This window comes from Salmo salar, chromosome 11, assembly GCF_965601325.2.
Source record: "Salmo salar chromosome 11, fSalSal1, whole genome shotgun sequence".
NCBI classification, from domain to species: domain Eukaryota; kingdom Metazoa; phylum Chordata; class Actinopteri; order Salmoniformes; family Salmonidae; genus Salmo; species Salmo salar.
In genome coordinates this window covers 5382264-5405679 of record NC_138301.1, presented here as the reverse complement: position 1 = coordinate 5405679, position 23416 = coordinate 5382264, and the positions used below count along the sequence as shown (strand labels likewise).

Below are 23416 nucleotides of genomic sequence, written 5' to 3'. Positions count from 1 at the left end.
TGCAATAAGTCGTGGCTGTTAATGCTATTTATTTGGCTGCTGCCTACTTGCTTATGTATTTTTCATTTTTGTGTACTCTCTCTATTTCAGAGACCACCCACGCTCACACACCATTCTCCTACCATGCACCACATGGAATATATACTGATAGTTTGGACTCAACCTTTCCTTCTAACAGAGGAAGTACATCTGTAGTAGTCATACGCCAGTCAAGCCAGTTACGAATCTAATGAACCACCATTTGGATGGGGGGGATTTATAGTTTATTAGTCTAATTGAGGTGTAGACAATAGAACATCACACATTTGAGTGTTTGAAATTGTAACGCGGCTGCATGGGATTTGTCAGGTTCTAAAGTTGTGTGGTTTCGTTGCATCCAATGGCAGTGTCCGCCATGAGCTAACGCAAGGAACCGCTTGTGAATTTGACCGTTCAAATGCAGTTCCACCTCCGACACCGCTAAAACAACCGCTAGCGCGGATCTGATAGAATCCACCCCCAAGTCCGCGAACTTGGACAAAAATGACTGAACAATCAGATGAAATACTGAAATTCAATTGTCTAGGATTCTGGGTTACGGTTCTATTCAGAATTTCACAGAATAATTAATTAGAACACTACAGTATTTCATACTTAAGATTCATGCAAATCTCGCATTGACATTGAGCATACTTATCTCAAGTTAGGCTTTGGCCCGCAGTGCCCAACTGAGGCAATGGATTAATCTGTGTCAACTCTGCATGTCAGAAGGGATGACTGTGAATGCCAGAGTGCTAGTGAGGATTTCGGGTAACTAACAACAGTCAGAGGATTGAGGTGTTACCATCATAACACTGGGCCCTTGCTCTCATCAATCATGTATCAGTGCATTTAGCCCGCTATTTATACCAGTGTGGATCATGATGGCACAATTTACTGCATGCAGAAATGGAGATGACAGCTGTAGCCGCCATTCAAATTTGACAAAAGACAATTACAAAAAAGTCTAAATGCAGTTGAACACCTAATATTTCACATTAAAGGGATATTTTACTCAACAAAAACATACATTGAGTGTACAAAACATTAAGAACACCTTCCTAATATTGAGTTGCACACCCCTTTTGCCCTCAGAACAGTCTCAATTTGTCAGGGCATGGACTCTACAAGGTGTCGAAAGCGTTCCACTGGGATGCTGGCCCATGTTGACTCCAATGCTTGCCACAGTGGTGGCAAGATGGCTGGATTTCCTTTGGGTGGTGGACTATTCTTGATACACACGGGAAACTGTTGAGCCTGAAAAACCCAGCAGCGTTGCAGTTCTTGACACAAAATGTTGCACCTGGCACCTACTACCATACTCCGTTCAAAGGCACTTAAATATTTTGTCTTGCCCATTCACGCTCTGAATGTCACACATACACAATCCATGTCTCAATACTTAAAAACCATTATTTTATCTGTCTCATCCCCATCATCTACACTGATTGAAGTGGAATTACCAAGTGATTTACTATCAATATGAGATCATAGCTTTCACCTGGATTCACCTGGTTAGTCTATACGTCATGGAAATAGCAGGTGTCCTTAATGTTTCATACACTCAGTGTATTTTAGTATTTTCTTTATTAGTCCACTGTTTGTATTTGTATTTATTATGGATCCCCATTAGCTGGTGCCAAGGCAGCAGTTCCTCTTCCTGGCAAAATTAAGGCAGTTAGCCTTAACAGTTAGCATTAGCTCCCGAGTGGCGCAGCAGTCTCAGTGCAAGAGGCATCACTACAGTCCCTGGTTCGAATCCAGGCTGCATCACATCTGGCAGTGATTGGGAGTCCCACAGGACAGCGCACAATTGGCCCAGCGTCGTCCAGGGTAGGCTGTTATTGTAAATAAGAATTTGTCAAATCAAAATATACTTCATGATGACAGCTTTGCACACTCTGCATTCTCTCAACAATCTTCACATTGGAATGCTTTTCCAATAGTCTTGAAGGAGTTCCCACATATGCTGAGCACTTGTTGGCTGCTTTTCCTTCACTCTGTTGTTCAACTCATCCCAAACCATCTCAGTTGGGTTGAGGTCGGGTGATTGTGGAGGCCAGGTCAACTGATGCAGCACTCCATCACTCTCCTTCTTGGTCAAATAGCCCTTACACAGTCTGGAGGTGTGTTGGGTCACTGTCCTGTTGAAAAACAAATGATAGTCCCACTAAGCGCAAACCAGATGGGATGGCGTATCGCTGCAGAATGCTGTGGTAGCCATGCTGGTTAAGTGTACCTTGAATTCTAAATAAATCACAGACAGTGTCACAAGAAAAGCACCCCCACACCATCACACCTCCTCCTCCGTGCTTCACGTTGGGAACCACACATGCGGAGATCATCCGTTCACCTACTCTGCATCTCACAAAGACACAGCGGTTGGAACCAAAAATCTCAAATTTGGACTCATCAGACCAAAGGACAGATTACCACTGGTCTAATGTCCATTGCTCATGTTTCTTGGCCCAAGCAAGTCTCTTTTTCTCATTGGTGTCCTTTAGTAGTGGTTTCTTTGCTGCAATTCGACCATGAAGGCCTGATTCACGCAGTCTCCTCTGAACACTTGATGTTGAGATGTGTTGTCACGTCCTGACCATAGTAAGCTAACGAAGAACAACAAAGAATATCTAGTTAACCTGTTAGGGCTAGGGGGCAGTATTGACACGGCTGGATAAAAAACATACCCGATTTCATCTGGTTACCACTCCTACCCAGTAACTAGAATATGCATATACTTATTACATATGGATAGAAAACACCCTAAAGTTTCTAAAACTGTTTGAATGGTGTCTGTGAGTATAACAGAACTCAAATGGCAGGTCAAAACCTGAGAGATTCCTTTACAGGAAGTGGCCTGTCTGACCATTTCTTGAACTTCTTTTCCATCTCTATCTTTTACTAAGGATCTCTGCTCTAACGTGACACTTCCCACGTCGTCCATAGGCGCTCAGAGCCCGGGAAAAAACAGAATGTCGTCATTCCAGCCCCAGGCTGAAACACATTATCGCCTTTCTCAAGTGGCCGATCAAGGGACTCTGGGCTTATGCGCATGACCCGACCGCCCCCGCCTTTGTGATTTTTTCCTCTGTTTGCCGAAAAGGAGATTCCCTGTCGGAATATTATCGTTTTTCTACGAGAAAAATGGCGTAAAAATTGATTTTACACAGCGGTTGACATGCTTCGAAGTACGGTAATGGAATATTTAGAATTTTATTGTCACGAATTGCGCCATGCGCGCGACACTTCTTTACCATTTCGGATAGTGTCTGGAACGCACGAACAAAACGCCGCTATTCGGATATAACGATGGATTATTTTGGACCAAACCAACATTTGTTATTGAAGTAGCAGTCCTGGGTGTGCATTCTGACGAAGACAACAAAAGGTAATCAAACTTTTATAATAGTAAATATGATTATGGTGAGTGCTAAACTTGCCGGGTGTCTAAATAGCGAGCCCGTGATGCATGGGCTATGTACTTAGAATATTGCAAAATGTGCTTTCACCAAAAAGCTATTTTAAAATCGGACATATCAAGTGCATAGAGGAGGTCTGTATCTATAATTCTTAAAATAATTGTTATGCTTTTTGTGAACGTTTATCGTGAGTAATTTAGTAAAATGTTAGCGAATTCCCCGGAAGTTTGCTAATGTAAAAAGCTGGTTTTTGATATAAATATGAACTTGATTGAACAAAACATGCATGTATTGTATAACATAATGTCCTAGGGTTGTCATCTGATGAAGATCATCAAAGGTGAGTGCTGCATTTAGCTGTCTTCTGGGTTTTGGTGACATTATATGCTGGCTTGAAAAATGGGTGTCTGATTATTTCTGGCTTGGTACTCTGCTGACATAATCTAATGTTTTGCTTTCGTTGTAAAGCCTTTTTGAAATCGGACAGTGTGGTTAGATTAACGAGAGTCTTGTCTTTAAATAGCTGTAAAATAGTCATATGTTTGAGAAATTGAAGTAATAGGATTTTTAAGGTTTTGAAAATCGCGCCACAGGCTGCAAGTGGCTGTTACGTAGGTGGGACGAATTCGTCCCGCCTAGCCCAGAGAGGTTAACAGAAGAAAAGAAAGAGAAAATCAGGACAGAAGAAAAAGGATATCAAAGTGAAACAGTTCTCTAAAGACACAAGAGACAATAATACAAGAAACAACACTTCTGTAGCTTGTCAACTATGTGTCTGTCTATCCCTGTTCTCTCCCCTCTGCACAGGCCATACAAACGCTTCACACCGCGTGGCCGCTGCCACTCTAACCTGGTGGTCCCAGCGCGCACGACCCACGAGGAGTTCCAGGTCTCCGGCAGCCTCTGAAACTGCCGGTCTGCAGCCAACAAGGCTGAGTTCATCTCTCTGATTGAGTGTCTATATATATATATCTATATATATATATATCTATGCTACCCTCCAGTCCCTAGACTTCCTGGCGCTGACGGAAACATGGATTACCACAGATAACACTGCTACTCCTACTGCTCTCTCTTCGTCTGCCCACGTGTTCTCGCATACCCCTAGAGCATCGAGGCAGCGGGGTGGTGGCACTGGAATCCTCATCTCTCCCAAGTGGACATTCTCTCATTCTCCCCTGACCCATCTGTCTATCTCCTCATTTGAATTCCATGCTGTCACAGTTACCAGCCCTTTCAAGCTTAACATCCTTATCATTTATCGCCCTCCAGGTTCCCTTGGAGAGTTCATCAATGAGCTTGACGCCTTGATAAGTTCCTTTCCTGAGGATGGCTCACCTCTCACAGTTCTGGGTGACTTTAACCTCCCCACGTCTACCTTTGACTCATTCCTCTCTGCCTCCTTCTTTCCACTCCTCTCCTCTTTTGACCTCACCCTCTCACCTTCCCCCCCTACTCACAAGGCAGGCAATACGCTTGACCTCATCTTTACTAGATGCTGTTCTTCCACTAATCTCATTGCAACTCCCCTCCAAATCTCCGACCACTACCTTGTATCCTTTTCCCTCTTGCTCTCATCCAACACTTCTCACTCTGCCCCTACTCGGATGGTATTGCGCCGTCCCAACCTTCGCTCTCTCTCTCCCGCTACTCTCTCCTCTTCCATCCTATCATCTCTTCCCTCTGCTCAAACCTTCTCCAACCTATCTCCTGATTCTGCCTCCTCAACCCTCCTCTCCTCCCTTTCTGCATCCTTTGATTTTCTCTGTCCCCTATCCTCCAGGCCGGCTCGGTCCTCTCCTCCTGCTCCGTGGCTCGACGACTCACTACGAGCTCACAGAACAGGGCTCCGGGCAGCCGAGCGGAATTGGAGGAAAACTCGCCTCCCTGCGGACCTGGCATTCTTTCACTCCCTCCTCTGTACATTCTCCTCTTCTGTCTCTGCTGCTAAAGCCACTTTCTACCACTCCAAATTCCAAGCATCTGCCTCTAACCCTAGGAAGCTCTTTACTACCTTCTCCTCCCTCCTGAATCCTCCTCCCCCTCCCCCCCCCCCTCCTCCCTCTCTGCGGATGACTTCGTCAACCATTTTGAAAAGAAGGTTGACGATATCCGATCCTCGTTTGCTAAGTCAAACGACACCGCTGGTCCTGCTCACACTGCTCTACCCTGTGCTTTGACCTCTTTCTCCCCTCTCTCTCCAGATGAAATCTCGCGTCTTGTGACGGCCGGCCGCCCAACAACCTGCCCACTTGACCCTATCCCCTCCTCTCTTCTCCAGACCATTTCCGGAGACCTTCTCCCCTACCTCACCTCGCTCATCAACTCATCCTTGACCGCTGGCTACGTCCCTTCTGTCTTCAAGAGAGCGAGAGTTGCACCCCTTATGAAAAAACCTACACTCGATCCCTCCGATGTCAACAACTACAGACCAGTATCCCTTCTTTCTTTTCTCTCCAAAACTCTTGAACGTGCCGTCCTTGGCCAGCTCTCCTGCTATCTCTCTCAGAATGACCTTCTTGATCCTAATCAGTCAGGTTTCAAGACTGGGCATTCAACTGAGACTGCTCTTCTCTGTGTCACGGAGGCTCTCCGCACTGCTAAAGCTAACTCTCTCTCCTCTGCTCTCATCCTTCTAGACCTATCTGCTGCCTTTGATACTGTGAACCATCAGATCCTCCTCTCCGAGTTGGGCATCTCCGGCGCGGCCCACGCTTGGATTGCGTCCTACCTGACAGGTCGCTCCTACCAGGTGGCGTGGCGAGAATCTGTCTCCGCACCATGCGCTCTCACCACTGGTGTCCCCCGGGGCTCTGTTCTAGGCCCTCTCCTATTCTCGCTATACACCAAGTCACTTGGCTCTGTCATATCCTCACATGGTCTCTCCTATCATTGCTATGCAGACGACACACAATTAATCTTCTCCTTTCCCCCTTCTGATAACCAGGCGGCGAATCGCATCTCTGCATGTCTGTCAGACATATCAGTGTGGATGACGGATCACCACCTCAAGCTGAACCTCGGCAAGACGGAGCTGCTCTTCCTCCCGGGGAAGGACTGCCCGTTCCATGATCTCGCCATCACGGTTGACAACTCCCTTGTGTCCTCCTCCCAGAGTGCTAAGAACCTTGGCGTGATCCTGGACAACACCCTGTCGTTCTCCACTAACATCAAGGCGGTGACCCGATCCTGTAGGTTCATGCTCTACAACTTTCGCAGAGTACGACCCTGCCTCACACAGGAAGCGGCGCAGGTCCTAATCCAGGCACTTGTCATCTCCCGTCTGGATTACTGCAACTCGCTGTTGGCTGGGCTCCCTGCCTGTGCCATTAAACCCCTACAACTCATTCAGAACGCCGCAGCCCGTCTGGTGTTCAACCTTCCCAAGTTCTCTCACGTCACCCCGCTCCTCCGCTCTCTCCACTGGCTTCCAGTTGAAGCTCGCATCCGCTACAAGACCATGGTGATTGCCTACGGAGCTGTGAAGGGAACGGCACCTCCATACCTTCAGGCTCTGATCAGGCCCTACACCCAAACAAGGGCACTGCGTTCATCCACCTCTGGCCTGCTGGCCCCCCTACCTCTGAGGAAGCACAGTTCCCGCTCAGCCCAGTCAAAACTGTTCGCTGCTCTGGCACCCCAATGGTGGAACAAGCTCCCTCACGACGCCAGGACAGCGGAGTCAATCACCACCTTCCGGAGACACCTGAAACCCCACCTCTTTAAGGAATACCTAGGATAGGATAAAGTAATCCTTCTAACCCCCCCCCCCTTAAAAGATTTAGATGCACTATTGTAAAGTGGTTGTTCCACTGGATATCATAAGGTGAATGCACCAATTTGTAAGTCGCTCTGGATAAGAGCGTCTGCTAAATGACTTAATCTCTGTTAGGGCTAGGGGGCAGTATTTGCACGGCTGGATAAAAAAATGTACCCGATTTAATCTGGTTACTAATCCTACCCAGTAACTAGAATATGCATATACTTATTATATATGGATAGAAAACACCCTAAAGTTTATAAAACTGTTTGAATGGTGTCTGTGAGTATAACAGAACTCATTTGGCAGGCAAAACCCTGAGACATTTTCTGACAGGAAGTGGATACCTGATGTGTTGTATTACCTTTAAACCTATGCCATTGAAAAACACAGGGGCTGAGGAATATTTTGGCACTTCCTATTGCTTCCACTAGATGTCACCAGCCTTTACAAAGTGTTTTGAGTCTTCTGGAGGGAGATCTGACCGAACAAGAGCCATGGAACGATGATGGCCCATTAGACACCTGGCGCGCGAGTTCATGTTGGGTACCCTCGTTCCAATACGTTATAAAAGAGAATGCATTCGTCCACCTTGAATATTATTCATGTTCTGGTTAAAAAAGGCCCTAATGATTTATGCTATACAACGTTTGACATGTTTGAACGAACGTAAATATATTTTTCCCCCTCGTTCATGAAGTGAAGTCCGGCGGGCTTAGATCATGTGCTAACAAGACGGAGATTTTTGGACATAAATGATGAGCTTTTTTGAACAAAACTACATTCGTTATGGACCCGTGATACCTGGAAGTGACATCTGATGAAGAGAATCAAAGGTAATGGATTATTTACATAGTATTTTCGATTTTAGATCTCCCCAACATGACGGCTAGTCTGTATCGCAACGCGTATTTTTCTGGGCGCAGTGCTCAGATTATTGCAAAGTGTGATTTCCCAGTAAGGTTATTTTTAAATCTGGCAAGTTGATTGCGTTCAAGAGATGTAAATCTATAATTCTTTAAATGACAATATAATATTTTACCAATGTTTTCTAATTTTAATTATTTAATTTGTGGTGCTTACTTGACTGCCGGTTATTGGAGGGAAACGATTTCCTCAACATCAATGCCATAGTAAAACGCTGTTTTTGGATATAAATATGAACTTGATAGAACTAAAAATGCATGCATTGTCTAACATAATGTCCTAGGAGTGTCATCTGATGGAGATTGTAAAAGGTTAGTGCATCATTTTAGCTGGTTTTATGGTTTTGGTGACCCTGTCTTTGAATTGACAAAACATTACACACAACTCTTGTAAATGTACTGTCCTAACATACTCTAAATGTATGCTTTCGCCGTAAAACCTTTTTGAAATCGTAAAACGTGGTTAGATTAAGGAGATGTTTATCTTTCAAAGGGTGTAAAATAGTTGTATGTTTGAAAAATTTGAATTTTGACATTTATTTGGATTCAAATTTGCCGCTCTTGAAATGCACCTGCTGTTGATGGAGTGCACCACGGGGTTAAATAGAGGTTAAATGTAATGTAAATGTAAGATGTTATTTTCTATGATAGATGTTTTGTGTTTTTCTATGTTTTCTATATCTATGTTTAGTTCTAGTTTTCTATTTCTATGTTGTTGTTTTTTGGGATGATCTCCAATTAGAGGCAGCTGATCCTCGTTGTGTCTAATTGGAGATCATACTTAAGTAGGGTTTTTTTCCACCTGTGTTTGTGGGTAGTTATTTTCTGTTTAGTTAGTCTGTGTACCTGACAGATGGGAGCCTATGGGAGCCTTAGAAAATGTCACGTTACAGCAGAGATCCTTTGTTTTGGATAGAGATGACAAAGAAGGCCAAGAAATGGTCAGACAGGGTACTTCCTGTTTGGAATCTTCTCAGGTTTTGGCCTGCGATTTGAGTTCTGTTATACTCACAGACACCATTCAAACAATTTTAGAAACTTTGGAGTGTTTTCTATCCAAAGCTACTAATTATATGCATATTCTAGTTTCTGGGCAGGAGTAATAACCAGATTAAATCGGGTACGTTTTTTATCCGGCCGTGAAATTACTGCCCCCTATCCATAACAAGTTAATTGAAATTCATTCCAGGTGACCTACCTCATGAAGCTGGTTAAGAGAATGCCAAGAAGGTGCAAAGGTTGGCTACTTTGAAGAATCTCAAATATAAAATATGTTTTGATTTGTTTACACTTTTTTGGTTACTACATCATTCCATATGTGTTATTTCATAGTGTTTGTCTTCACTATTATTCTACAATGTAGAAAATAGTAAAAAATAAAGAAAAACCCTTGAATGAGTAGGTGTGTCCAAACGTTTGACTGGTGCTGTATATCACATTGTATTGGTTGGAATAATTTTGGATAATAATTTAAATGGCTACATATAGCATAATCAAATTATAAAACTAACATTTGACCTTATAACTGTAAAATACATATTTGTATGTTTAGTGCTAGAGAAAATTTGCATATTTTCTAAAGGCCTCTCTTGATCAAAACGTCTGCCCCCATCGCTGTAAACGTCTCACAGAGCTCTAGCTTGGCTCCCTGAACTAGCTTTTCATCTCATATTAATATTGTCCATCTATGACAAAAAGAACATATTTTTTGTTTGAAACAACTATCTACTGTTGCGCTATGATGTAACGATTGCAGGCATGTGCTTTGTCCCTGGCTGTAATTTAGGGTTCAGCCAGGACTTGATGGACAGTCGGAAGACTGAATGAAATGGTAGAAGGGACATCCCCAACTTGAAGTGGTTTCACATTTCACATCCTATGTCACACAAGCTCAGACAAATTACAGTACTACTGTGTCCGTGTGAACCAGGGCTATCGCTCAATGCAAGCCATTTCGATCTACGGTAACCACAGATCAATTTATAAGCGAAAATGTCAGTCGGAACCAGCTTCAAAGATACAGACTGAATAGAGCCTTATGTTTCTTATTGAAACCTTATGAAGATTAAACTTAGTAAATCGGGACATTGTGTCTTCCAATCTATATGGATATGTATACTAACCCTAAAACGTATGCTTTTTTATACATTTCTTTATTTTCTTGACAATACCAGACATCTACAGTTATACACATTGGCAAAATACAATGATTTGGCAAAAACCTTACAATGATCGATTCAACATCTCTTTCAGTAAACTGGCAGAAAAGTCATTGTTCAATTAAGATTCAGCAAAACATGAAGAATGCACTTCATGCAGAGATAATGTCCATTGACACCATCTTTGCACCAACTTGAATAAAAAACACATCGTAAGACACTCTCCTAATGTACTTACTCACAGAAAAGAGAATTGACATGTTTGTGCAAAGAACAAAGAGAGTTCAGACAACAAGAGAACAAACCTGTTGCAACAGATCACATTTAACAAGAAACCTCTGTTTCATACATGAAGTGAAACTGTACAATATGAAACCCTACCTGGAAGTTTCATAGTCATATTCTGGGACAGTTTGGGACAGTTCATGAACTCACAATAGCTCCATTTGAGACAGCCAATGAGTCATACATTTATGCGTGAATAAAAGTTATATATCTCTGCAAAATTTCAACAGGATGGTTGAAATTAAGTCATGTCAACAGGATTAGCATCTAATCCAAAAACTGTCTGCATTCTCTTTTGTATAATTGCCTCACTTGAAGAAAAACGGCCTTTCCAAAACAGTATTACTGTTGTCTTCAACGCTGGCTCTCCGGTATAAGTGTCTCTTTTCTTTCCCCCTCATTCATAAGCTGCTTTGAAGTACAAATCATTATTCAAAGCTGGCAACACTTGAAAGTTAAAAAGAGACTGAAACATTACAAATATATACACATTATTCAAAAGTGTTTAGAATGCCATTTGACGGTCTTGATTGAATGCATTTTATTTCATCATTTGAGAATATGATTAGTTGACATAGCCAGAATATCAAAGCAAGACAATGCCAGTTGCTGAGCTGAAGGCAAGCTTTTTATTAACTAAAATCTTTGGCTGTGGCTGTAAAAATGTTATGGTTTGCTGACCCTAATAGGCTATGTGCTGCTGTTTTTTAGACTACTGTCATGATGTTGGCCTGTGGGTAAGGTTATGACCCGCCATAAATACCTTTCTCCCTTTCCTCTCTTGACTCTACTGAAGGACTCTTGAAAAGCCTTTGTTAAACATAGAGAGTCGGGGAACATCAAAAGGTGGGGGGAAAGGAACCATATTTCGGTAATCCAACCAGTTGAAAATATGCGTTGGTACTTAATGAATATGATGTCAGTTCGGTTGTCATCTGAGACATTCTTATTAATGATAGGACGACATAAACTGTATCGTGGAAAGTCTACACATTCTAGTTATCAGATTCACATGGAATTGTTGTGCAATTTAAATGTTTAAATATGAAACTATTTGTGAAAAGATTAAATGTAATCTTAGCTTCCAAATGAGAGAATTGGGTTTTCATAAGGTTAGAGCTCTGCTCAATCAGTGGCCCGCCCCTGTGAAGAGACATTGGTTATAAACTATGAAACACACCCTTCTCTCCCTCCACTATATAAGCCCTTGACGAAATGTAACCTCCGGTTCCGAGTACGCGAGGCCTGCAGCCTCTGCATTAAAAGGGCGAATAACTTGCTGTTCCGGGTACATTAGGGCGACGGTCCGATGTCAGAAGGATTCAGATAATAAGCTGTTCTGAGGACGACGGTTCCACGTTAAAAGGACTAACATGTCAACTACAGAACTAAGCTAACCTCAGCGTGAGCTTTGGTTGCGAATGGTATGAACTTTGAACTCTTATTCACTACAGAATTGATACCTCCTAGCCGTTGAGTTAGCAGCGGCCGCTGTAAACGTGGGCTAGGAAAGGACAGACAAAGGATCTCTTCTAACAAACAACACGACACTGCCAAGTATCCAGTTTACCACAAGAGACATTCTTCCGAGGACAGGAAGATCTCTGTTGGTCAACACGGCCAGCATCTACAACCAACCTATTGAGGCGCAGCTCAGAGTAAATATTTATTGTATTTTCCTTTTCCAAATGGGCGGTTATTTAGAATGCATAAGATTCAGGATTTACGATAGCATAGCTTCTCCCTTTGTTCTTCAGTCCTCCCGCGCTTTCATTCTAGCCCAACCCCCTTTCCTTTGTGTAACCAGCCGTCATGTCGGCTCTGTCCACCAGGGACGTTTTCTGTATGACATAATTTGCATTCTGTTTATATGTAATTCTGTGTGATTATTTAGGTATTTAGTAAATAAATAATTAAACCAAAGTTTGTATTGCTGATTCAACGTGTTAGCCAGGGTTCGTGAAGATAACCAAGAATTTACAACTTTCAGATGAGACTGAAATAAGATGACGATTAATATTGACTGCTATTGATGTAAAATATTACTAGGTCTTTAAGAGTTTATTCGGAAGATAACAGCTCTATAAACACTCTTTCGTGGTGCCCCGACTTTCTAGTTAATTACATTTACATGATTAGCTTAATCAGGTAATATTAATTACAGAGAAAGGATTTTATAGAATAGCATGTCATATCACTTAATCCGGCATAGCCAAAGACACGACACTAGCAAGATAGGTATTATTACCTACCTCAGCAAATTAATGAACTAGCTAGCTGTTGTTGTCAAAGCAGAGTTGGCCTACTCACCGGACACTACTCACTTTGTGCATTAATAGCTGGTGAGAATTAGTGTTAGCAATTTGTTATCAAAGCTTAGCTAGTCCATTGGTATCTAGCTAACTTAGTGTGAGTATAAATACAGTCCAACCAAGGTTAGCCTAGATATTACAGCTGCCCACAATATTAGCTACAGTAGGTAGACTGATTGACTTAGCTATGGTCTGTGCAGCTCTCCCTTGACTGGCGGCAGGCTATAATGCACCGCTGGCACTGGTCTGATTCAGTATTTGGAACTAGGCTATGTCACGGCAGTATCAATCAATCACAGCCTGGAACAGTGGGAGAAAAAAATTCCAATCAATCAAGACTGTTGAACTGCTTTCTAAAATCTTTCTACATTATTTAATTAATGGTAGAGCTATGGGATGTTTTAAAAAAAGAAAGTTACAGAATTCCACTTGTCTACATGTCAGTGGACTAGTTTTGAGGATGGGACACATCATTACGAATGTCGGTCGTGTGCAGTAGATCTTCTGGGTGTCAACGAAAGTTGACGTTTCAACATGAAGAATCGTTTGGAAAGAAAATGACGGCCAATGTTCTGTGGTCAGAGGCTATAGGGCGGCTGCCCGCTGCACACGGACGATATGCTTCATGTTGTGTCCTTGTCCCTTACACCACCTTATTAAAATAACCTTTCAATTTCAAGTTATACACATAGACAAATTTATTTTTTTATTGTCTATATAACAAATATTTATAATCATCCTCTTTACACTAATGGTCCCACTCACAGTAAATACAACAAAATGAAAACAACCTGAAAGCTTAGTATTTTCACCAGGTATAAACTAATCTTGCATAAAATATATTTTGAAAGTCTTACATACGTTTTGCTTTTAGATTCAACAGCAACTCTTTAGGTTACTTTCTTTGAAGGTTACATATATAACCGAACTGAATTGGTTAAACAAAGGTTTTGAATCAATCCGTATAGCGGAATATCCCCGGTATAGGGCGATTAAAATTTAAAGGCAATGTTCCCGTGTTTGCGGAGACTGCATTCAAGGCAAATGTTGCATATGTTGGCTCAATCGGAAAATTGCCTTTCAATTTCAATCGCTCTATACCGCGCTCCTCCGCAACACGGACTGAATCGAGCTTGAAACCACCACCTGCACCATTGCATTGGTACCTTTTCGGTGGCGCAGCTAGTTAAATGTGTTTCAAGAGGGCGAGCACGTGTGTTCGCGAGGCAGAGGTCCAAGGTTATGGTCTCGGTGTGTGCTGGAGCAGGTGGAAGTGGCACAGCTAGGCAAGCACAGGGATGTTCGTTACTGATACATAAAGCATTCACAACAACATAATAATACATTCATAACACATCCATGAAGGTGTAAGTAACATTTATAAAGACCTTCATAGTGTATTCATTCATAAAGCATCTACAGTAGGAACACAGAGATACGAAAATATCAGGAATGGAGGTAGTTCGGAACACTGAAATGTCCTTAACTTTTAAATTCAGCTGATCAAACATGTATTATTATTACCTTAATTAACATTGATTGCATGTTACATGTGTTTTCCAACCATATAGCCAGATACTATAAATATCTGCTGTATATTTAGAACATGTAAGCAACAGTTATGTTTGATTTAAATAAAGGTTAAATAAAATTAATTAAAAATGTAGTCTACAGAAGTTATATTGCCCATTCAATTGACCGGTCAGTCTGTAACTCAGAGGTTCATATCTTTGAAGGTCATTGTGACAAGTCTTCATACAATCTATAGATTGTGTGAATCTATCTGGCTATACATTTTGGAAATTAATTTAAAAGTCAACTAAAAGTATCAATGATAACACAACATGCATAGTGATATACAAAATGGAAATAGTAAAAAAAATAAACAGTATTTCAAAACCAATAAAGTAACATAAAGGAATACATTTTTTTTTGTGTTCTGCCCAAAATCTGTTGGTTCATAGGACTTTTATTTTCACATTTAAACTATTCAATAACGTCACTAATGACAAATAATATTACAGTATGCTTATTGAATGCACTCTTAAGGTCTTCATGATGTTACTGATTTCATGGATGTGATAAGAATAGTTTATATATGCAGATAAGAATGCTTCATGTATTCAACCTTCAAAGAAAGTGTTCCTACACTGTATTTGAACTGCAGCTACAACATACCAGCATCATAATATTGTCGTAAACATGACATACTGACAGGTATTATTAACATAAGTTTGTCACTTACTCATCAAGGCTAAAATGGTTAGCTGTAGTGTAGGTAACCTGGCATTGTGTCATAAACAGAAGTGTAAAAAATAAAATAAAATGACACTCCTGTTGTTTATTTTGGTGAATTATGACATAATTATGTAAGGTATCTGCAGTTACAGAAAAGTGATCATTACTCCGCTTTATATCCTAGCACCTAATCATACCCTAATTCCAGTTGGCACATTCACGTCTTATCTCTCTACCGCTGCTGTGCATGATCCAGGTGGGTGTTACACATTGCAGGTGGATGAGGTCGGAGAGCTTTTACTGGAAATGTGAAGTGCTTAGACTTGAAGAAAGTGCTAAATGGTGCTAAATGTAATAGGCCAATATCATAGATTATAGAAAAAATGTAATGAAGAGTTAGTGGCTGGTAGGATAATGTGATGACAATATTATACTAATGAAATTATGAATATTTTACTTCATTAAGGTAGTGTTACCCTTTAGGAAAAACTGTCACAACATTTCTCATGGTTATGACACATTTATGTAGTCTTGACATGTGTCAACAGCTAGAAATTGCAAGTGACATTAACTGTTGTCATAACACTTGTTATAACTATTTCAGAAATGTTTGTTATATTATGACTCTTATTATGTACAGTTCAAATAAAGTGTTACCGATTCAACCATCATGCTGAGAGCTGTTTAGATGCATTGTTCAGTGGAGAAAATGTAGACAAAATTAGCATTTACACAGCATGGAATGAAAACTGAGCTTGGGGCATTTTAAAGAACTGCAATGCATTTAATGTGATAATGCCCACTAGGAAACCACTATTAGCATAATAAGTTCACTATTCTCCCCTGACACACTTTGTCAGTATTTTTTTGTTATCTTTCCTTCTTTCTACAATGTGTTACTGTACATACATGATCAAAGAAGAGTGTCCATTTGTTTTGCAAATGCAACCTTGCAAAAATAAATTGAGGGTGATTTCTCAAAAACACACACATGTACAATATACAGTAGATAACAAAACTGAACTACTTTTACATTTGAAGTTCAGTAAACACTGCATAGATGACTGTATCACAAATTGTAGATGGTATTTTATCATACAATGTCTCAATTCAATAAATAGCACATACATATTTTAATTTAAACAACTATTTCTTCAATTATTTATTGTATATATTTTTTTATTATTATTTTATTTAACTTTCATTTCATCTTGGGAGCCCATTGAGACCTGTGACTTCTTTTCATTTGTGCCCTGAGGACAACAAATTTAACATGAACATTCCACAAAAAAAATAAAATACTGGTTACAATTACAAAAACTACTTTTTCAACACCACAATATTGTGTATACTGCCAGATGAAAGATGTGGCATGTCAGCTTGATTCCCACCTTATGAGGTGGGATACAGTTACAGTACATCATTAAAAAAACAGATAGCAGCAAATGTGGTCACGTTCAGAGATTAAATATAAAAGTGTTACTTTATAAAACAAATATTAAATGCATTGCAAATGACTACAACATAAATACAAATACATGATTGAATGAAAATGCAATAGGCAAAGTAAGGCTGAGCAATCTGGCTGGTAACAAAATAAAAAAAAGGGAATGGCTAATTTGGGCCCCTGTAACCACTGAGAAAAACATGTTGAAGCATTGTCCATGACTGAAAATATTTTTCAAGCAATGCCTCCAACAGCAAAACAACAATTTCTTGGGCCTTCAAGGCGTTCCACCCCAATACCATTTATCGAGGTTATTGAATGCCTTGTACTCTTTGTGCCTTCTGAGATAATCACAAGCGACGCATGTGTGTTCGGCCCAGAAGTATGCCTTTTTCACCTTAAAGTGCCGTCGCCACTCAAAGTACCTGAGGTACATTTCCTCATTTTTGTCCAAGAGCAGGAGATAGTCAGCCAACTCTTTGGGAGAGGTGAAGTCATCCACATGGATAAAAGCATCCCCCTGGACAAAGTTCTCATAGTTCTGTCTTGGCGGGCCTAAAACCACAGGCACCGTCCCTACAGAGAGTGGGTTATACAGTTTCTCTGTGATGTAGTCTTTGTGAATTGAGTTCTCAAATGCCAAGTAGAATTTACAACTGGCGATGGTAGGAAAGTAGTCTTGATCCGCAATGTACTCCCCAAAGGCTTGTCCGTAAGCGCGAACCTCAATGTGTTTGTATAGCTCGTTGTAGTACTTCACTCGCACATGATCCGGGTTCCAGTTGCTGACAATCCAGCAGATCAATTTGCTTTTGCTCGGAGGCACAAAATCCTCGTCCCCTTGGGCCGTCACGATCGACCCATAAGGCACTTCGATATCAGCATCCTGGCGATAGTTCAGAGTTAAATTGAACAGGTTTTCGATACCGGGCAGCTGAGAGGAGTGAGACGGTGACTCTAGATTCATCCATATCCACTTTTGGAAGGAGGGACGCTGAAGGGGGGGCAGGTTGGAGAGATCAGTACAGATATCCCTGTGATGTATGACGACCCCATCTGACTTATTATATAGGTTCCGATCTGCTGTGATGAAACAGCCTTCAATGTTGAACAGAGAGCTGCAGACACCCAGGTCATAGGTCTGTCCAAAGGGCCAGAGCCAGACGAGTACAGTGGTCAAGTTTTTGTCACTCTTGGCGGAGAAGAGGTTTTTAACTCGGATAGTGGATGCTGTTGACTCTACAGGACCTGATAGCCAGCTAGTGGATGGTTTAAAGTACATCAAAAACAGAGTCACAAAACAGCCCAGTAGGAAGGTGCCAAGTAGAAGGGGTCGTAGAATTCTGTGGAAAGGTGCAGATGGCATACTCTGTCCTATAAAGACACGTTAAAAAAAAAACACAAAAAAACAAACTCAATAAATCTGTGAACTCCTTATTTAATCAGAATTACTCTTTCCAGTGAATAAGAGGAAGAGAGGCATGATGACAAAAGTTTGAGATTGTTTGTAAGTGTCTGTCCTTGCCTTATACAGTATGAGAGGGCCAACAACGTTAAATAATGGCTTTTACGTTCTCTTGTCACGGTCAATGAACTGTTTGGCAAACATTTTTGTTGTGGCTCGTGCAGTGTGAGAAGTGTGTTGAGGCGATTTGTGAACAGGCACACTAGATTAGCTTGCCCGGATTGCAGAGTAGGCAGAGATTCAACTAGGGACCGATAGAATGGTTCCAAATGTGAATCTTCGCTAGGCAAGGTAAATCAAGTGTGCCTTTCCACAACCTGCAATAACCAATGGATATAAACAAACTATGGTGCAAAAGGTACAGGGCCTATGAAAGTCTGCTCTGCTGTGAACCGAGTACGGTGATGATTTATAATATCTTCTCAAATGATTGTGAGGAGCAGCTGTCTTACATACCTCAAGTCCAAACTTCTCTGTCAAAGTGGAGAGACCACGTCCACAAATACTACTAACTGCCCTCTTTCTTAACTTGCACTTTCTTAACTTGCACCATGTCGTGCAGCGTGGTTTGAATAAAGACAGCAAGACGTGGAAGCTTTTTAAAGTACAGTGCTTCCCACTGGGCAAAAATTGGTTGCATTAACGTTGTTTCCACGCCATTTCATCAAAAAAAATGTATCTGATGATGTTGAATCAACATGAAAAACTGATTGGATTTACAAAAAGTAATCAATGTAGGGGAATTTTGTCTTTTTCACCCAACCTTTAACCTAAATCCAATGACATGGTGAAATGTTTGGTTGATTTCACATTGAATTCACATTAGTTGACATCTCAACCAAATGATAATCAACATTAGACATCGAACTGACATCTGTGCCCAGTGGGTTGGGCTAGTTTGCGATTGGTAAAAAAACATTGTCTCTCCCTAGCAGTCTTATAATTCACATTTGCACTGAGAATTACATATCTAAAAGGTCATGTAACATTGAATCTGCATTATATCATTTTACTATTAGTTCAAAATTATCAAAGAAAAAAATAACTATTCCACACCTGGTAGATTTGACTTTGTGCTGAAATCCAGGCAAGGAAAAAAGTCATGGAATTCTGAAGGGGCAGGTTCTACATTGGCTCAGTAGTAGTGTTTGAAGTAGTGTTTGAATGAGGTGTTGCTGCACACAGTTGGAATAAGGTCCTTAGACATCTAGTGATTTTGGTCTGATGTTGAGTTCCCAGGTCATCTCATTGATGTATCCTTAAGAAAAATAGAACAAGTGAGGTTACAATAGTTGTTAAAAGGGAGTATCCGAAAGGCACCCTAACTGTTTCAGTTGTAACCATGTTTTGAGGCTATACAGTGTTTGTTTACAATCACATTGTTTACAAACAGAGTAAAACAAGCTTATATTTTAGGTTCTGATGAGGTATGACAGTTGAACTAAGCTGATGAGGCATGTATACATCATATATTCTTCAAGAATTAATGGGTAGATCATTCATTTATAAGTACAAAAATGGATGTAGCAACTAAGTATCCTAGCTTTAAAGGGGCAATGTGTGTTGCTACAAATACAAGCTTGTTTTTGTAGCAATCACAGATTGCCCATTTAAAGTGCAAATATTTAATTGCTACATCCATTTTTGGACTTGTAAATTAATTATATATATATTCATTGATTCTTAAAGAATATTGAACTTATATATGCCTCATCATCTTAGTTCAACTGTCATACCCCATCAGAACCTAAAATATAAGCTTGTTTACACCAATGTAGGAAAACAATGTCAATGTAAAAAAAAACACTGTATAGCCTCAAAACATAGTTAAAACTGAAACAGTTTCAGTGCCTTCAGAAAATATTCAGACCCCTTGACTTTTTCCACATTTTGTTAGGTTACAGCCTTATTCTAAAATATATTACATTGTTTTTTTCCCTCATCAATCTAAGCACAATACCCCATAATGAAAAGCAAAAACTCTTTTTACTCAGTACTTTGTTGAAGAACCTTTTGCAGCGATTACAGCCTTGAATTTTCTTCGCACAACTGTATTTGGGGAGTTTCTCCCATTCTTATCTGCAGATCCTCTCAAGCTCTGTCAGGTTGGATGGGTAGCGTTCCTGCACAGCAATTGTCAGGTCTCTCCAGAGATGTTCGATCGGGTTCAAGTCCGGGCTCTGGCTCGGCCCCTCAAGGACATTCAGAGACTTGTCCCGAAGCGACTCCTGTGTTGTCTTGGCTGTGTGCTTAGGGTTGTTGTCCTGTTGGAAGGTTAACCTTCACCCCAGTAGGTCCTGAGTGCCCAGGTCCTGAGTGCTCTGGAGCAGGTTTTCATCAAGGAACTCTGAACTTTCCTCCATTCATCTTTGCCTCCATCCTGACTAGTCTCCCAGTCCCTGCCACTGAAAGACATCCCCACAGCATGATGCTGCCACCACCATGCTTCACCATAGGGATGGTGCCAGGTTTCCTCCAGACGTGACATTTGTCAGTTCAATCTTGGTTTCATCAGACCAGAGAGTCATGTTTCTCATGGTCCGAGAGTCTTTAGGTGCCTTTTGGCAAACTCCAAGCGGGCTGTCATGTGCCTTTTACTAAGGAGTGGCTTCCCTCTGGCCACACTACTATAAAGGCCTGATTGGTGGAGTGTTGCTGACGGCCCTTGCAGAGCAAGGGGAACAAATACTTCAAGGTCTCAGAGCGAGTGACGCCACCGATTAAAACGCTATTAGCGCGCACCACCGCTAACTAGCTAGCCATTTCACATGGGTTACACTATTTCACATCGGTTACACTTTGTCATTATGGGGTATTGTGTGTAGATTTCAGAATTTATTTTATTTTATTCAATCCATTTTAGAATAAGGCTGTAACATAACAAAATGTGGAACAAGTAAATGGGTTTTCATCAAAACAGAGGCGGGGTATCTGCTTTGTTAAGGATTCTAGCTTTAAAAAGACAATATCAACAAATCAGGGTAGACTTGCACCACTGGAATAACTTGGTGATACTACTTTACATGTTTGACTGGCCTGATACTGAACTTGATTAATCTCAGTGTTAACCTATTGAGTTAAAGCCTAGGCCCTAGGTATACATTCTGGGAGCTAACACAATTCGTCAGGTCTTAGGCAAGAATGCTCATCACACATGCATATTGGTAGTTCAATTAAGCACCTACTCCTCCACTACACATTAATTGAATCAGTGTCAGAAAAATACAGTATTCAAATATCCATGTGACATGTCATACACATCAATAGCATGCATATGAGAATGCTGCCATCTTAAGGCTGAGTGAACACATAATGTTCCAAGCTCTTGTAAATTGAACACACACCTGTGACCTGCATGTTGCATAAGAAAATAAATATGCAAATCAAATAATGCCTGTGTAGAATTAGACTACTCTTTTCATGTATTCCATATTTTCTTGAAACAGTTATAAAGAAATGATTCTAGTTAAACCAGTAACTTTCCAATTTCCAGAGTCTTTATGGCAGCACTTTATTTTTCTATACAGATAGGCATTTGTGACTGAGCAGTGGTTAAGAGAGCTATGTTCATCAGCCACTAATGGACTAGGGTAGACAAATGCACCTCCTTTTAAAGGCTTATAGTATCAATGCATTTTCATGTACACCAAATCCTCTTACATGACAGGAATCCACTTTCTGTAAGTATTAGAGTGATACGTTGTGCTTAAAAGGTTGAAATGTATTAAGTTGAATTTAAGGGGAAGCTATAGCATGCAAAATAGGACTGAATTCCAATGATAATGATGAAGGTTGAATGGAAGCAGACAAACTGTGAGGGTGAGACTTTTAGAATAATAGTTCTTCATTCACAGCTGGCATTGTTAGGTCTCCATGGTGATCAAAACTAAAGTCAAATAAATAAATTATATAGATAAATTGCTAAGGCTCATTGCGCTTATTTTCATTTGGTAAATGTATAAGTTTATGCAGGGATCAAATTGTTTTTTCAAACTAGTATGACAACTGGGGGGTGGGGGTGCAATGGTCTTGTGTAGGCTATTGGCTTCATCCGAGGGCGGAATAAAACAGGTCCATTTGCAGACTGGCTATTATAATAATTTTCCTGTATTTCTCGTTTGGTTTGGCTACACTGGCGAAAGGTTGAAACGAGCAGTATCCAAAGTAAGAATTCATTTTCAACCGGTGCAACTGAAGGTCATTTAAAAACTAGTTGTAGCCTAAACACACTTGCAATGAGTGTCATTCCTCATTAAGCAGCATTGTAGTTGGTGTGTTTAAAATAAAATCTATTGGTCAAAAATGTCGCCTTATATTATTGTAGCCCTATTCCCTCTGGTTAACAAACGCCCTTTTACGCACCAACAGAGCTTCAAATCATGTGGGCCATATATAAGCATCTTTGAGAACACTGACAGGCGTGTAAACATAGGCTACTCCTTATCGTCATTCATAGGGGGCAAATCATCGAAGACAAATGCCTATAACGTCAATGACCTTAATACAAATGTGTATTTTTCTTAATGCAAAAATTGTGACTTGAATGATGAGATATACGCATTTCCTTCAGATTCTTCTTGATGTTTTATTTATAATTAGCTAGCACAGCTTGGCTTGCGAAACGAGGTACCACTGCTTTGACACGGTGCGGAGAAAAATCAATTTTACTCACCATCTCGACAAGCGTGTATTAAAATATGCATATCTTCCCATTGCTTTTCCGGGTCGTTCCCTCATACATACAGTCCTACATGCCGAAAACGTTAAGGATGTAAATAAATATTTGCGCTGATGGCAATATTTGCAGGAATTGGCCAGGATTCATAGGAGCCGAAACCCATATCGTTTCCGCGAACTAGCAATGTAGGGAGGCTATATAAAATCACCCTCGCATGCGACCTAACTGAGAAGGTTACCAGAATTCGAAAATGACTGTTATTCTCAATTCACTAAATTTGAGCAAATGCATCGTTTCGTTAAATATAAGGACGCCATGTAAGGCATGTGATGCGATGTGGAATAATTCCTCACTGGCTGCCCATGCGCTACCTTGCCCCTATTTACCGACAATGCAGATATAGGCTGAAAGTGTATTCGTGAAACCGAATGTAGGTAGCCTAGCAGAGATTATATCAATTGGGCATGCGTTCAAAAAATGCATGATTGAATAAATGTAATGTGTATCATACGTTCCCCATCTTTCAATTAGGAATGCATGTGCAATATTGACGCTGCTCATACAATTATTTGTTCGCAGGTGACGTGGTTTTCCAAGTAAATTATTAAAATGACATGTAGCCTATAACATAGGCATAACCTATATGTAAACCCATACTCATTAAATTGACAAGATTCGTGATCAATTAAAGTTTACTTGATAGCCTATT

General features: G+C 40.7%; 1 protein-coding gene across 2 annotated transcripts; it reads right to left on the bottom strand.

Annotated features, from left to right (window-relative positions):
• Nucleotides 1-12632: 12632 nt before the first annotated feature.
• On the bottom strand, nt 12633-23359 carry fut9a (fucosyltransferase 9a). 2 transcript variants are annotated; one of them, XM_014126197.3, is made up of 3 exons: nt 22702-23359; nt 19086-19287; nt 12633-17938 (listed from the first exon to the last, which is right to left on the bottom strand). In XM_014126197.3, the coding sequence occupies exon 3, from the start codon at nt 17928-17930 to the stop codon at nt 16842-16844; it is 1089 nt and encodes a 362-aa protein (XP_013981672.1). In that variant the 5' UTR covers nt 17931-17938; nt 19086-19287; nt 22702-23359; the 3' UTR covers nt 12633-16841. The 2 variants fall into 2 exon arrangements, with proteins under 2 accessions (XP_013981672.1, XP_013981673.1); XM_014126198.3 differs by having other exon boundaries at nt 12633-19287.
• Between the last annotated feature and the right edge of the window lie 57 nt (nt 23360-23416).